The sequence below is a fragment of the Botryllus schlosseri genome, chromosome 9 (genome assembly GCF_051294905.1).
Source record: "Botryllus schlosseri isolate E-star chromosome 9, Bs_hap1, whole genome shotgun sequence".
Classification (NCBI taxonomy): domain Eukaryota; kingdom Metazoa; phylum Chordata; class Ascidiacea; order Stolidobranchia; family Styelidae; genus Botryllus; species Botryllus schlosseri.
The window spans coordinates 3,027,310-3,040,575 of NC_137244.1; the positions used below are offsets into that span (position 1 = coordinate 3,027,310).

The 13,266-nt window shown below is 41.3% G+C and overlaps 1 protein-coding gene and 1 long non-coding RNA gene across 3 annotated transcripts in view; one reads left to right on the forward strand and one right to left on the reverse strand.

Annotated features, from left to right (window-relative positions):
• The window catches only part of LOC145445865 (neuronal pentraxin-2-like), a 540,218-nt gene that overhangs the window by 480,445 nt on the left and 46,507 nt on the right, over positions 1-13,266 (reverse strand). The window contains exons 1-2 of one of the 2 annotated variants that reach the window (XM_080324025.1): positions 3,707-3,847; positions 3,566-3,629 (exon numbers count right to left, since the gene is read on the reverse strand). In XM_080324025.1, coding sequence (XP_080180151.1) covers positions 3,566-3,629; positions 3,707-3,796 — 154 coding nt within the window. In that variant the 5' untranslated portion in view covers positions 3,797-3,847. Of the gene's footprint in view, positions 1-3,565; positions 3,630-3,706; positions 3,848-13,266 lie in introns of those variants that run through there. The other variant, XM_080324024.1, reaches the window with a different exon arrangement.
• LOC145445877 (uncharacterized) overlaps positions 12,211-13,266 on the forward strand; it is a 63,648-nt gene continuing 62,592 nt past the window's right edge. The window contains exon 1 of the long non-coding RNA XR_013917129.1: positions 12,211-13,225. This is a non-coding gene — a long non-coding RNA (uncharacterized LOC145445877). The remainder of the gene's footprint in view (positions 13,226-13,266) is intronic.

Sequence of the window (13,266 nt, forward strand, 5' to 3'; positions counted from 1 at the left end):
TACTTTGAGAATTGAGAAATCGATCGGTATTTAGATTTTCGGACTCAGTGTGACGGTTACGTTCGATTAATATCAGTTATAATAAATTCCAAGTGATTTTCGATGAATTGCGTTGTCAATGTTGCGTACCACGAATCCCATGTAGTGAGTTCGAATTAGTACTACCATGACGTCACGAATTTTCAATTGTGACGTTACAGTTGATTGGCATGTATGGCTCTTCGGACTAAAAAGGTTCCTGACCCCTGCTATAGATATAGAATAATCTATACTTATTTGTTAGGCCTAGCCTACCATACAGTCACACTAATAGCAGTTATAAAAACTTGTCTACTTAGTCTGCATTTCTACATCTGTTCTATTTGCCGGCAAAACTGTCATCTTTTTGGGTGCTGAAAATATGATGGGCCCTAAGAAACATCCACATATGCAAGCCCGAATTGTTTACAAATAAAATCTCAGATCCATAGCCAAGAGTTTTACAAAGTTGTTTTGGACCTTTAACGCCTTCTGCACGATATACGGCGCTGTCTGCAAGAAACGACAAAAACATAACACGACGATACTGATGTGAATGCTACATACAGACTTTCCTCTTTTCACCCCTGCCATTCCTCGATACGTTGTACTGTAGCTGTCATGCTACATCGCGCCCTTCTCAGAAAAAAACGTGGAAAAGCAATTTGCAAATTATAGTGTTAATACATTTATTCCGAATTTCACGAACACTTCACTTTTAATGCGCAATTGCGTGATATCGCTGCACAAATAAAAGTAAGTAATGGATTTGCCTGAATTATTATCATCGAGTCATTCATCATCACTATGTCCAAGGCTATCTTTATGTTTTCGAGAATAAGTCAGTAAATTACAATAAATATGCTTCATAATTGTTCAATCGAATATTACTCGGAGGGGCATGTTTGCGTGGGAAGGGCGGTCACAGCTCCGAACATGTCAAGATTCTTAGTTTCTGCCGCAAATAGGTAATCGGGAGCGCAGAAGCATGGATTTTTATACATGCTACTGATTTCATCAACTGTAAGTACTCTATTCCAGAACATGACATTGGACATTTCCCCCTGTAAAGACTGGGACGGATGAAAATCTCCTCCATAAGATTGCTGCCTGTTCCCCATGATGAGAATGTGTAGCCGTTCGGTCGTAGTCTTCGCTATCTAACTGAATGCGGCTAAGTTACTTCAGGTTCGACTGGACCCAGAGACACATTGCAGATTCGACGGATATATTACAACGAAGGCAGGCACAATAAACACATCAATACTTCCAATCCAATCCAAGACTTAACACAGCAACAACTCCAATCCAAACCCAACTACATACCAAAGACTAACCCCAATCACTTCTTCTTTCCCAATACCGCATGCTACCCTACGCATGACTGGTCTTGCAACTAGATAGTCCGGAGTCATTATGGCTCCGGAGCCGAGCGGTTACACATCCCCGTTCCCAAGTTGAGTGATCTAGTAGCAAAGATCACTCACAAGCGACAAGAGGGAGCACAAATAAAAAAAATAAGTATAAAAATGCAGAGTATAAAACATGGCAAGATTATGTACAAAGAAGAAACAGGATCAAGCAAGATTAGGTATTACTACATCTCACAACCACCAATATTACAATAGTTCACAATATCCACCAAGACCAACAACGTAAAGACGGTCACCGCAATAACTTCAAAAGTTCACTCAATAGTCGCCAATACACGATATCATAGCCACAATCCACCAACAACTTACAATAGTCATTTTCCACAAACAGACCCCCCAGAACATAACAACATGCGCTAAAACCAAGCCAACAACAGAAACAAAAACACGAGGTGTCAATACCCATCAACAATAGTAGTTCATTACCAAATCAAGATCACGGTTCTAACATCTCAACATCAGGGGCGAAGTCCAAGTTCGCTGTCAAATCCCAATGACCCACCATCTCATTCAAATATCTCTCAAAGTAAACGCTTTACGGTGTGAGGGCTCCTTTATATTTACATTGAAACGTTCAATGGCCAGCTTACAGTCCACCAACAACTTCAAAGCACCAAATATATCCAATACATTTACTTCTTGACCAACCATGCCCATGTTCCCAATTGACGAAGCCACTGTAGCACTTTCACCTCCACAATCTTCAGCCAATTGTTCCTCCATCACACCTCTTTCTTCACCTTGACAATCATCATCATCATCATCAGTATCAGTATCATCATTATCTTCATCAACTTTCTCGTCACATAACTTCAATGGTACCATGACTACCATCTCAGATCCAATATCATCATCAACAGGTGCAGTAAAAATCTCTTCAGAAACCATATCCACTTCGCTCTCACATGCCAACACATTATCATGAACGATTTCCTCTACATGCGGTTTTTCAAAATCCTCCTCTTGCAAGGTCACATCAACAACAGAGTTTCCAACAGACGAGCATACCGACACCTGTTCCAAGTCACCACGTGCCACATGATCCATTTTCCCAACAGCACGAGTGTCCAATAACTTCACAATTTGTCGCGCTTCCTTCCCAAGCATCCCTTTTGCTAACTTGTTAAAAAACCGTGCAAGTGCAACTTCTTCTTTCCTCTTTAATAACTGCCATGCTTCAAGTCCACCGCATCCGTCTCCTACTGCAAGCGGCATCTCTCTACCGGATCCAGCATCAGGATGCGTGCTCGGCATTTGTGGCCGTTCGGTCGTAGTCCTCGCTATGACCCTATCTAACTGAATGCGGCTAAATTACTTCAGGTTCGACTGGACCCAGAGACACATTGCAGATTCGACGGATATATTACAACGAAGGCAGGCACAATAAACACATCAATACTTCCAATCCAATCCAATCCAAGACTTAACACAGCAACTCCATACAAAGACACTCCAATACCGGCTCCATACCAAACCCAAACTACATACCAAAGACTAACCCCAATCACTTCTTCTTTCCCAATACCGCATGCTACCCTACGCATGACTGGTCTTGCAACCAGATAGTCCGGAGTCATTATGGCTCCGGAGCCGAGCGGTTACAAATGCCACCACCGTCGATGACCCCCCGGCTCCCCTGAAGTGCATAGGCCTATATCCATTTACCACCTTCAATGAACAAGTAAGATTGACCAGTGGATGACGCAAAAGTGGCGATACAAATATGCCATTCTACGTTCATATTAAGGCCGACGGGCCAGAAATATTGTATGTCATTCATATATAGATAAATGCGATTAGCTGCCATTACTGAGGCGAATGCATCAACGAACTGACGATTGGCATAAGAAAACCATGTATCAAAATTCGAGTCATTGAAATATGTGTACCAGCCGCAGATCGTAAATTCATCTAAGTCAGGGACGGGCGGCTGTAGACGGAGGTAATTTGTAGTCGGCTCACCATTAGGATAATAGTAGGACGTCTGAGGGCAGTCTGAAAAAAGGGTAAGCAGAAGATATAGCATCCACATGCGACAATAGGTCTCTGTCAGTGTATTAAAATCCTGACCAGGAAATCGTCTCATCCAGTCATTACTCTGACGAAATACCAACCTTGTTCGTTAAGACCGTATGATGTAGAATTCGTCGAAGACTTGTCTTTAAATTTCGGGTAGTTCTGAACAATATTGCCATCATATTTATATTATCATTTTAATCCTAATAAAGTGCGACTGAAGAAGAGAATCCCCGTACCGTCAAACCGGCGACTTTGTTAGCAGACGAATGTCCGAGCCAAATCACAAGGAAGATAACACTTTGAGCTTCTCGTGCTATTTTCGACATTTCGCCTATTAGGTCGATGGATGTGCAAGAAGCTATTTACCAGTCTAAATAGGCTATATATGATGGAAAAAATACGTTAACCCAGGCAACGTGTAATCCAGTCTGTTTCCATGTCAGCAGAAGATAACAGACCGGTTACCATGTTTGTTTGTTTTGGGGTATTCATGGTGTTTGTCGACTACTATGGTCATTTACACCAGGCCGATGTAGGCCTACTTCTTATTTTTCCGTAACTGCCGACTTATAGCACGGTTCACCTCTAGGTTTTCGTAAGACACCGCTGACGCGGATGAGGTGGCGAGGAGGAGCCTAGGTAAACCTCCAACACTTAGGTATCGGAATTCGGAAGTCGGACTCGAACCCGCACCCATTGGTGTTGCAGCCGCGGATTATACCACTGCGCTATCTCGCCACTTACTTACTATGTTCAATGTCAATATTATTCGCTTACTTTTTATGATTATTTTAGTGCTGCAATTCATGTATCCTTTGTATATGGAGTCATACAATAATAAGAGTTCGATATCGTCGTCGACATACCTTTTTGTATTTGAGTATTTTAAAAATTAGACTCATTCCAGGATGCTTTATTTATAATTAATTTTTTTAGATGCCAACACCTCAAATACAAATGACTTATTGAGATGTCAACTGCAAGCGTGCAGAAATAGCTAAGCAGTCATACGGGGGATTACGATCCAAACGTTAGCCTTACAAAAGGTCCGCCTCAAACGCGATGAGTGCACTCTATCTCAGGGGTCTCAAATTTAAATATGGTTGCAGGCCACTTTCCTGGTTTTTAAAGGCGCCGTGGGCCGCAGCACCAATAATAGGGGTATTCAGTATTTCCAAGTATGTCTTATTTGACGGGACCTTGTAGACTGGCATTCCGCACACTTCGTTAAAATGTGATTTCCACTTGTGAATTCACGTCTGACACGAACAAAATTGCGTTTGTTAATATTTGAATAAAATTGTTGTTTTACTTCACATAGTTTGTCCGAGTTATTCGTTATGGAGACTATGCGAGCGGAATGACGCATCATGACATCGTAAAAGCAGTCACGTTATAATATTGCAGCTAGCGGACGTTTGGCGTGCAACAATTATAGGATAACTATTTTCGAATTGAACAGGAATTGATCCGATACCAGAGCATTGGAGCAGCAAAGCCTAATCCGGGTTGCATGCATACCCCTGATAGCTAAGCTACTGTTGACCATGCCATTACCACAGTCAAATTAAATCAGCATTAGATTTACTTTCGAACATTGGAATAGATCACTATAAATATAATAAATGGAATATATTGATCAATGTGCCATAGTAATAGAGCTGTTCAATCGCCGAAGAATCCATTGGTGTTGCAGCTGTGGAGCATGTACCACTACCTTTCTCGCTCCCTTTAATTGGCGATAAAACATCGATAAAGAGGCTTAATATGATGCAGGATGTAACTAACAGTACACGAAAACGCAACAGAATGCCAACAATGGTTGCCATTGCCATACAGGACCTGCTTAGATACCTAAATACGCTACGCAATGCAAGCTACGACCTTTTGATATATTACTATTCCCCATAACAAGTAACGGCATTCCGAGTCAGAGGACTGATTGTAACGTATGACCTGACTCAACTCGAGTCAATTTTATTTTATCACCCATTCAGTCCATGTCCGAGCAATCCTCCAAAAGGTCGCGCCCATAGGTCCAAATCACAATTTTCAGTGACGAATCATCAACGGGTCATGTTTTACCATTATAAACAGGTAATGTCACGTAATAACAGATCTTCCACCGCATGGTAAATTTTGAAAGGGATGCAGTAGTGAACTTTGATGAGTAGTTTTAGAGCACTTAAATTCTGTCGAATACTTCAAAATCCAAAATGCCGACGCGGGCTGCACATAATGATCTCGCGGGCTGAGTGTTTCAGATACCTGCTATCTCTATACTCTCTGCAATCACAAGGTTGCTAGGTCTGAAGTTGAACATGGAACTAGATATTCTTATGATATATAATATGTATAGCTCTGAAAACCTTGAAACAACTTTCCGTGTAGCATACAATTTATGATAGCATTACTCGATTCTAGAGCAGTGGTCGGGAACCTATAGCTCGCGAGCCATATATGGCTCTTTTGGGCGTAAAGTATGGCTCTTTGCGAAAACTCTAATTTTGTGCATAATTTATCAATATTGTAACACCTTGTTATCAAATCTTCAGCACGCCCAGTATAATTATTCTTGTGGCAGTATAAACATGTCTTTGAGAAGTGAATACAGTGGCGTATTCAGGGTTAGGGGCACGGAACCCGTTTAAAAATCCTAAAATCTTAGTTGCTGTCTCGCCTGCGCCACGAAATCTCGGATTGCACGATGCCTTGATTGCTCAATGAGAATAGCAGACGCCTGTATGACAATGCAGTTTTCAAATACGCATTGTCTTCCTGATCTACGACGAGAAATGAACTCCCTGAAAGTGACATTCACAATTACAAATTCAAATTACAAACAATGCCGTAGTGATCCACGTTCTTGATTGACAACGTAGCTTTGTAGTTGCTGTTCAAATGTAGGCGAGTGGCACAACGTAGTGTTACTGCCGAATACTTTGAGAATTGAGAAATCGAATCGGAATCGTTGCGACAATTACATTCAATTATTACACTGGTCAACAGAACGAAAAAAGATTGGGCAGAACATATAAGAAACATTTCTGGGGTTTTTGAGGTTGCTGATTACGAATATCACATTAGTGATTAGAGATTGGCTCTTGTACCCCTAAAAAAGTCCAAAATTACTGTATTTACCATTGAATATTTCACTTGGCAAGAAGAAAATCGTAGTTTTTTTCTAATTTTATACTGCACTTCAATAGATAATAAGTGACTATGAAGAACCCATATGTCGTCCTCATGGGTTATCTCCAAAACAAGAGCCAATTTGAATAAACTAAGGTCATTTTCGGGATCAGCGCCCTTCAGAACCACTAAACCCACTCTTACTTTGTATGCCTAAAAATATGTGTTGACCAGCAGTGTTATCAGTTATTATAAATTCTATGATATTTACGATGAATTGCGCTATGCTAACCCCGGCCGTGCCTCACCTATGCCTTACCTTCCCTTTCACGCTATATTTTCGAACAATAAATAGGCAAGTTGCGTGATTTTCGTAGTAAAAATGTTCAAAATCTAGTAGACAGGTAAGGCACTGCCTCACGTGCCTCCCCTGAAACCACGTCACTGACGCATCACACATTACAGTGGGTATGCATGCTGCTGTGTAGTGACCATCATGTTTGGCTCCGCCTACTTATGTCCCCATGGGTACTCGCATTTAAGAATATCGTCAAGACGAACCTACGATATCGTATAACTGACGAAAGTCGACGAATTTGCGCTACCATGTCGTCACGATTTTTCAATTGTGACGTATTAGTTGATTAAAAAGTATGGCTCTTTGGAAGTTAAGATGGAAAATATGTGGTCAATATGGCTCTTCGGACAAAAAAAGGTTCCCGACCACTGTTCTAGAGCGAAGTCGCTATGTTGTGATGCATTTCAACCTCTAACACAACTACCAACGATCGCGACTGGGCCGATATGCCCTGGTTTCACCAAGTGCACTCTCAGCGGAAGGATTGTGTTTTTCCACTGGTGTACCAACCTTGCATGTACGTAGGCATGTAGAATTTATGCTCTCGATATAATACTGAGTTAGGTTCTATTATCGTGCACCACAATTTTCAGCCATTTGGGCGTGAATCACACTCTTTTCGCTAAGTTCAGGGCCGTAACTGCCGCACCCCAAACCCCCCAATTGGTAATTGCAATACATGCAATTACCAATATTATGGTCATGATTCAAACCTTGGTATGAAATTTTATTTTCGCGCACTGCGCGACTACGCACACACATAAGTAGTATAGTAGATCGGTCGTGAGGTGCGTGGGGCTCTTATGGGTGCGGCGGTGATTCGTTTGAAAACCCGTGGTGGCGACTTGTACTTTCAGACCCCCCTCTCGGCCGTGATTCGTAATGGGTTCTTATGGACGCGGTCGTGATTCGTACTTTCGGGTATAGGCTGCGGCGGTGACTCGTATTGAAAACTCGTGGTCGTGATTCGTACTTTCAGACCTCTCATGCTGTGGTGAATCGTATTGAAATACTCGTGTTGGTCAGTCGTATTTTCAGGTATAGGCTGCGTTGGTGAGTCGTATTTTCAGGCCTGTTTATTTTTAGATATTGGGTTTTATTTTTGGAGATTCTCCAAAAATAAGATTTGAAAACATCCAAAAATAAAGATTTATTTGGATGATGTTTTTTCAAGTTTTTCAGTGAAATAAACAAGTCAGAGCAATGTAAACGACCAGAAAACTCATAAAAACACACAAAAACAGCATCTATGTGTGGGAGGGGTCTCCGAAACGCTAAAACTACTTCCACTCAATCCACTTCACGTTTCTGCTGACCTTGCCCCTCCGCCTTTGTACTCCTATATATATAAGTTTCACAGCGCGACACGTAGACAAGACGGGAAGGCAGCTTGAGTGAGGCAAAGGGGACGGCGAAATCATACACCGCCACCTCTGTCACAATCACTTCGTTCACACGATGATGGGACTGATCTGCTGATGCTTCAGTCGGCAACACAACCTGATCCAGTAGATGGAAAGTGCGCACCCCATGTTTGTTGACGCTCGTTTATTGTCAATGAAGAAGGTGGCCTCTTGGTTGACTGGAAACCGTACCAAACTCCTTGATGTTATGGATGAAAACAGTGCGGCGTGCGCACCTTCGCTGCAGTGGTGGATCCATCTGATCGTTCTCGATCGCATGGTCACTTTCTCACAGAGCTGAGCACCACCGTCACGAAGCTTCATGGTCTTGACGTTCTGATCATGGAGCAGCAGGAGCTCATGCGCCAGGTCGAACGCCTTCGAGCTCTGTGTCCAGGGGAGGACTGGAACAACGAGGACCGCCACAAGGTTATTTCTGGTCAGAGGGTGTTGGGCTGTCAAGTTCAATGAGGCACGCAACTTCGTGGAGGATCCAAGGTTTCAAGCGCATTACTGACGAGCGCTTTTCAGGAGCAAAGGCTTTGAAGACTGGAGAGTTTGAAGAGTTAGACATTCCTCCATTTTTGGACCCCTAACCTCGATGTTTCCCACGATTGCGACGTTCGGGGCCGATATCTCGAAAATCAAGTGGTAGGAGGGTCTCGGCAGGGCGTCTCGCACTGATTCATATTCTTTAGAAGGCATTCTCCAGGCCAAAGACTAAATTTGTGAAGAATGTATTGGAAAGTTAGATCAAGATCACTGATGATATCCATGTGATGGAGGACTTGAATACATGATAATAACATATTTTTGGTGGATTTTTTCAGTACTAATAGGGCTCAAAACACCTTTATTTCCTATTTTTGGAGATTTTCCAAAAATAAAATTAGAAAACATCCAAAAATAAGCTATTTTTGTTATTTTTGGAGAAATCCAAAAATAAACAGGCCTGGGTATAGGCTGCGTAGGTGTGTCGTACTTTCAGGTATAGACTGTTGTGGCATTGTGTTGAATATGTATTAGATATGGTAAATAGTCACGTGATTGGTCCTTAGTTAATGTGTATATTCCAAATTATTATATATGACTGATTCGAGGTAATCCCAACGTTTACGGTGAGTGCGACTTTAATATATCGTTATTTTTATGGACACAGCGACACGGTAACGTAGCTGATATAGACGCGACGTGATAGCGTTACAGTATGGGGATCGCTCACATGGTTCTACATGAAGACGTCATAGTTCAGTCGTGACAAATGACCGATCGTGTTCTAACTCAGGTCTTTCCTCGCTGGCTATTGATTCCTACGTAACCTGAATAGTACGCCGAGATTCAGTTCGGATTATTCGCACCTTCCATACCGCTGTTTCGCACCTACAGAATAGTCTGCTGTTCACAACCACAACAAGAATCACAAGTATACACATTTATACATTCATTGTATTTATTACTCTGAAATCAAACTTTCACAAAAGCACGCTCAATCGTATCATTAACGTTTTTATCATCGCCAAAATAATTCAAGTATTCCTTGGTTGAAAATCCTTGAGCTCTTTTTATCAAGAATGCTATAGCATGATCTCCACACACATCCGAAGTTTTACTCTGTAGCTGCTTCCCAGTCACGGAAAATTTATCCGGCTCCAAAAATTCGATTATCTGGGGTTTTAGTGGTCCGAAGCCTAGTGAATCATGAAAATGAGTATCGTCATCTCTATATATAGACACCCAGTGAGACCCAGGCAAACTCGACCCGTCGTAATTAATGGTAATAGCGAATTTTCCGCTAATTGGTTTCTTTGGTAGTTGGTCTACTGGATAAGTCCCTAGATATAGACTTCGTGTGTCAGGATGGTTATAGAGAATATCATTGATCTCAGACGTATTCATATTTCGACGACTTGTCTTTTTTGATTCAACTGTAGAAGATGTTGAAACTCCTTCAAACATAACAAGGTTATGGAGGTTGGTAAAGGCTTCGATGTAGTCAAAACCAGATGCACAGTTCCTGTCTTATGACGTTGATAACATCCCAAACTATTATCGGGCGTCAAATCAAACACAAAAAGAGTGTATCCATTAACATAATCTTTGCGTGAAATATTTAAAGGACGTGCCTCGGATTCCCAGCGACCTGTCTAAGAGAATAGCGTCATATAACCTTCGAGTCCGCCATGTTTATCAAAATCGAAATGAAATTCGCGTCCGTTAATTTGACGCCCATCCACACTTAAAGTAAGATTTTGAACATCAAAGTGTTTAAAGTTGAACGGGTTTTTGGTCCGAACACCGTTAAATGTCGTGGTCTCGACTAAACCAATCACGATCTTCTTTGGCATGGTACCGCTTACTAACTCTCTATCGATTTTCGATAAACCCGCCGCGAATGTGTGAGTTGACATTTGCAAGCGTATCCAGGGATACTTGGCAGTATTCTTCTGTAATACAGACTTGTGTGCTAAGCTTACACTTTCAGCGATCTTCATCTGTTTGACATACACCTCCAGTTCGAGTAAAACAATTTGTACATCCTCCGCGTCGCCAAGAAGACAGAAATTATCTTCGTTACGTGTAAATTTTAATTTCATGTCGACATTATCCAACATACATCTAGACTGTTCAAAAAGACCCGTTCGAATTTTTCCGATCAACTCTAGCGGGGTGCTGTTTTTTGTAAGGTCTTTTCGTTTAACATATCCCGTATTCGCTGCACCAAGAACATCCATAGATCCGGCGACATCTTTATAAAAACCTTGTCCTTGCACAAAACTCTCCGAGGCGCCGTGAGTATCATTCAACAACCAAGAGATATAAGCTTTGTAGGCATGACAATTATCCGAATTTGTGATAACCTCATTTGAAATAGTTACGTCGATTTGTTTGAAAAGAGAATCCCTCATGTTATTGACAAGACCCACTTGCGTATCATTTGCTAAATCAGTTCCATCGCGTTTAGTGAGCTTCAAACGTAATCTCAAAAATGTGTTTTGTAGATCCATATATCGATCAGTCCTTGGTAATTGTACTTCCATGACATTACCTAAACTATGGGGTTTGACGACGACATATTGCGATTCCTCAATACTGGTTTGTGTGTGGGGTATACTAAATATGTTTAATCCGGTGTTATGACATTCTCTGGAACCCGTGTGCATCAACATAGTTCTTAGTCGAATATATCATGTTGTTTACGACGACGTTTGGATGAAGTGTTCTTTGACTTTGGTTTTTTCCTTTTTATAGCCTTGGGGGTTAAAATTTTATCAATCACTCGACCGCCAGCTTGTTTACTTCTCTTGATAACACTAGACTTGATCGAGTTACCCCGTATTAGATCTCTCGCTATTTCACCTCCAGTCCGTAACAATTGACCACCGGCGTATTTCGCAATAGGTGTCACTAAACGACCAAGTGATTTAACTAAACTTCCGATACCGGAACCGGCTTGAACTCCACCACTAAAATATCCATAACCATCGCCTGTCTGGTTATAATGACGATGGACAGAATGATGGTCACACGTGAAAACAACTTTCATAATCGCTTCCTAATGTTAACTTATTATATTTATAGGCTCCCCAAACTCATCCCTGAGGTAAAGACATACAGAATCTACAACATCTTTTGAAACATCGAAATAATACGGATTTGTCGCTATCCAATTATGCGTGACATCGCCAGGTGTCAGCGGTATAACTCGTAATAAATGCGCTAACGTACCTCCAAGTAAGTGAGGGTGAATAATATCACAATACACAAACAAATATCGACCAATCGTCGGTTCAGTTAAAGTGAAATCGATCTCCATGAAGGCTAATTCGCAATATCTCGTCGGGATGTTGTTGATGGTGCACTGTAAAAAATCTGGTAGATTTACTGGGAAATCTCTGTAAATTTTACCACAAATTACCGGTCGCAGCCAATTACTGTGCGTAGCTTGTCATTTTACATTTTGATATGTAATATTACCTTAATATAGCTGTAAAGTAAGTTACCAGAATTTCTTCGCAAAATTACTGACAGTTACTTGTTACTGCAGTTTACCGGGCTATTGGCAAAATTGATTAGCTCTAAAATCGCTGCAGCCAATGTATACGTAGAACTGAATGTTACTGATATATCATTCTATAGAGGTGATTTGACCTGATTGAACCTCGTTTGCGAGACTGTGGTCTGTCATACCGAAATTGTTGGCCCTAGTATCAATTTAAGCTTAGTAGGGTACAAGAAATAACTGACGATCGTAGCTAATGTGGTACACCGTAGCCATATTATATTATAAGGCAATGGCTGTACGGCCAGTCTCGCTGGTTACATTCGTTGTCACGGATAAGGCTGATAAGTTAGAAAATTAGTTCAGTATGTATAATATTGCTCGGGGAAACTAGAAATATCAGCACCGCATGCTCAGCTAACCATTTGTTAATGGCGGACAAGGCGACCTGTATAGGTTACATTAGGTGACTGCTTTTTCTGAGATTCGTAGTAAACAACCAACGCACAACTGTGACATCACAAGCAGCGTCTGGTTAGGTAAGTACAGTAAGTAGTGAACAACACATGGAATATACATCAATTTATACGAAATTAGATGAAAAAAGGGACTATATGCAATGATAAATGTTTCTGTATGGAAAAAACGACCCAGATCAAACATTATAACGTGGCCAGTAAATATTATTGGTGTTATGTGTCAGCGGATGAATACCATTTATTTCGAAATCGTTCGAGTGTCGTCTGGCCAGTGGCCATTAGTGAGATTTAAGCAAAGGGTGGAGCGAAGCTTGTGCTTGAAGAAAGTGAACACGATCGTTGAAGATTCCTAGGAATGCTGAATGGCATACGCATCTTAAAAGGTAATACAGTACTACATAGTATTTGTTACCGTGAATATCTG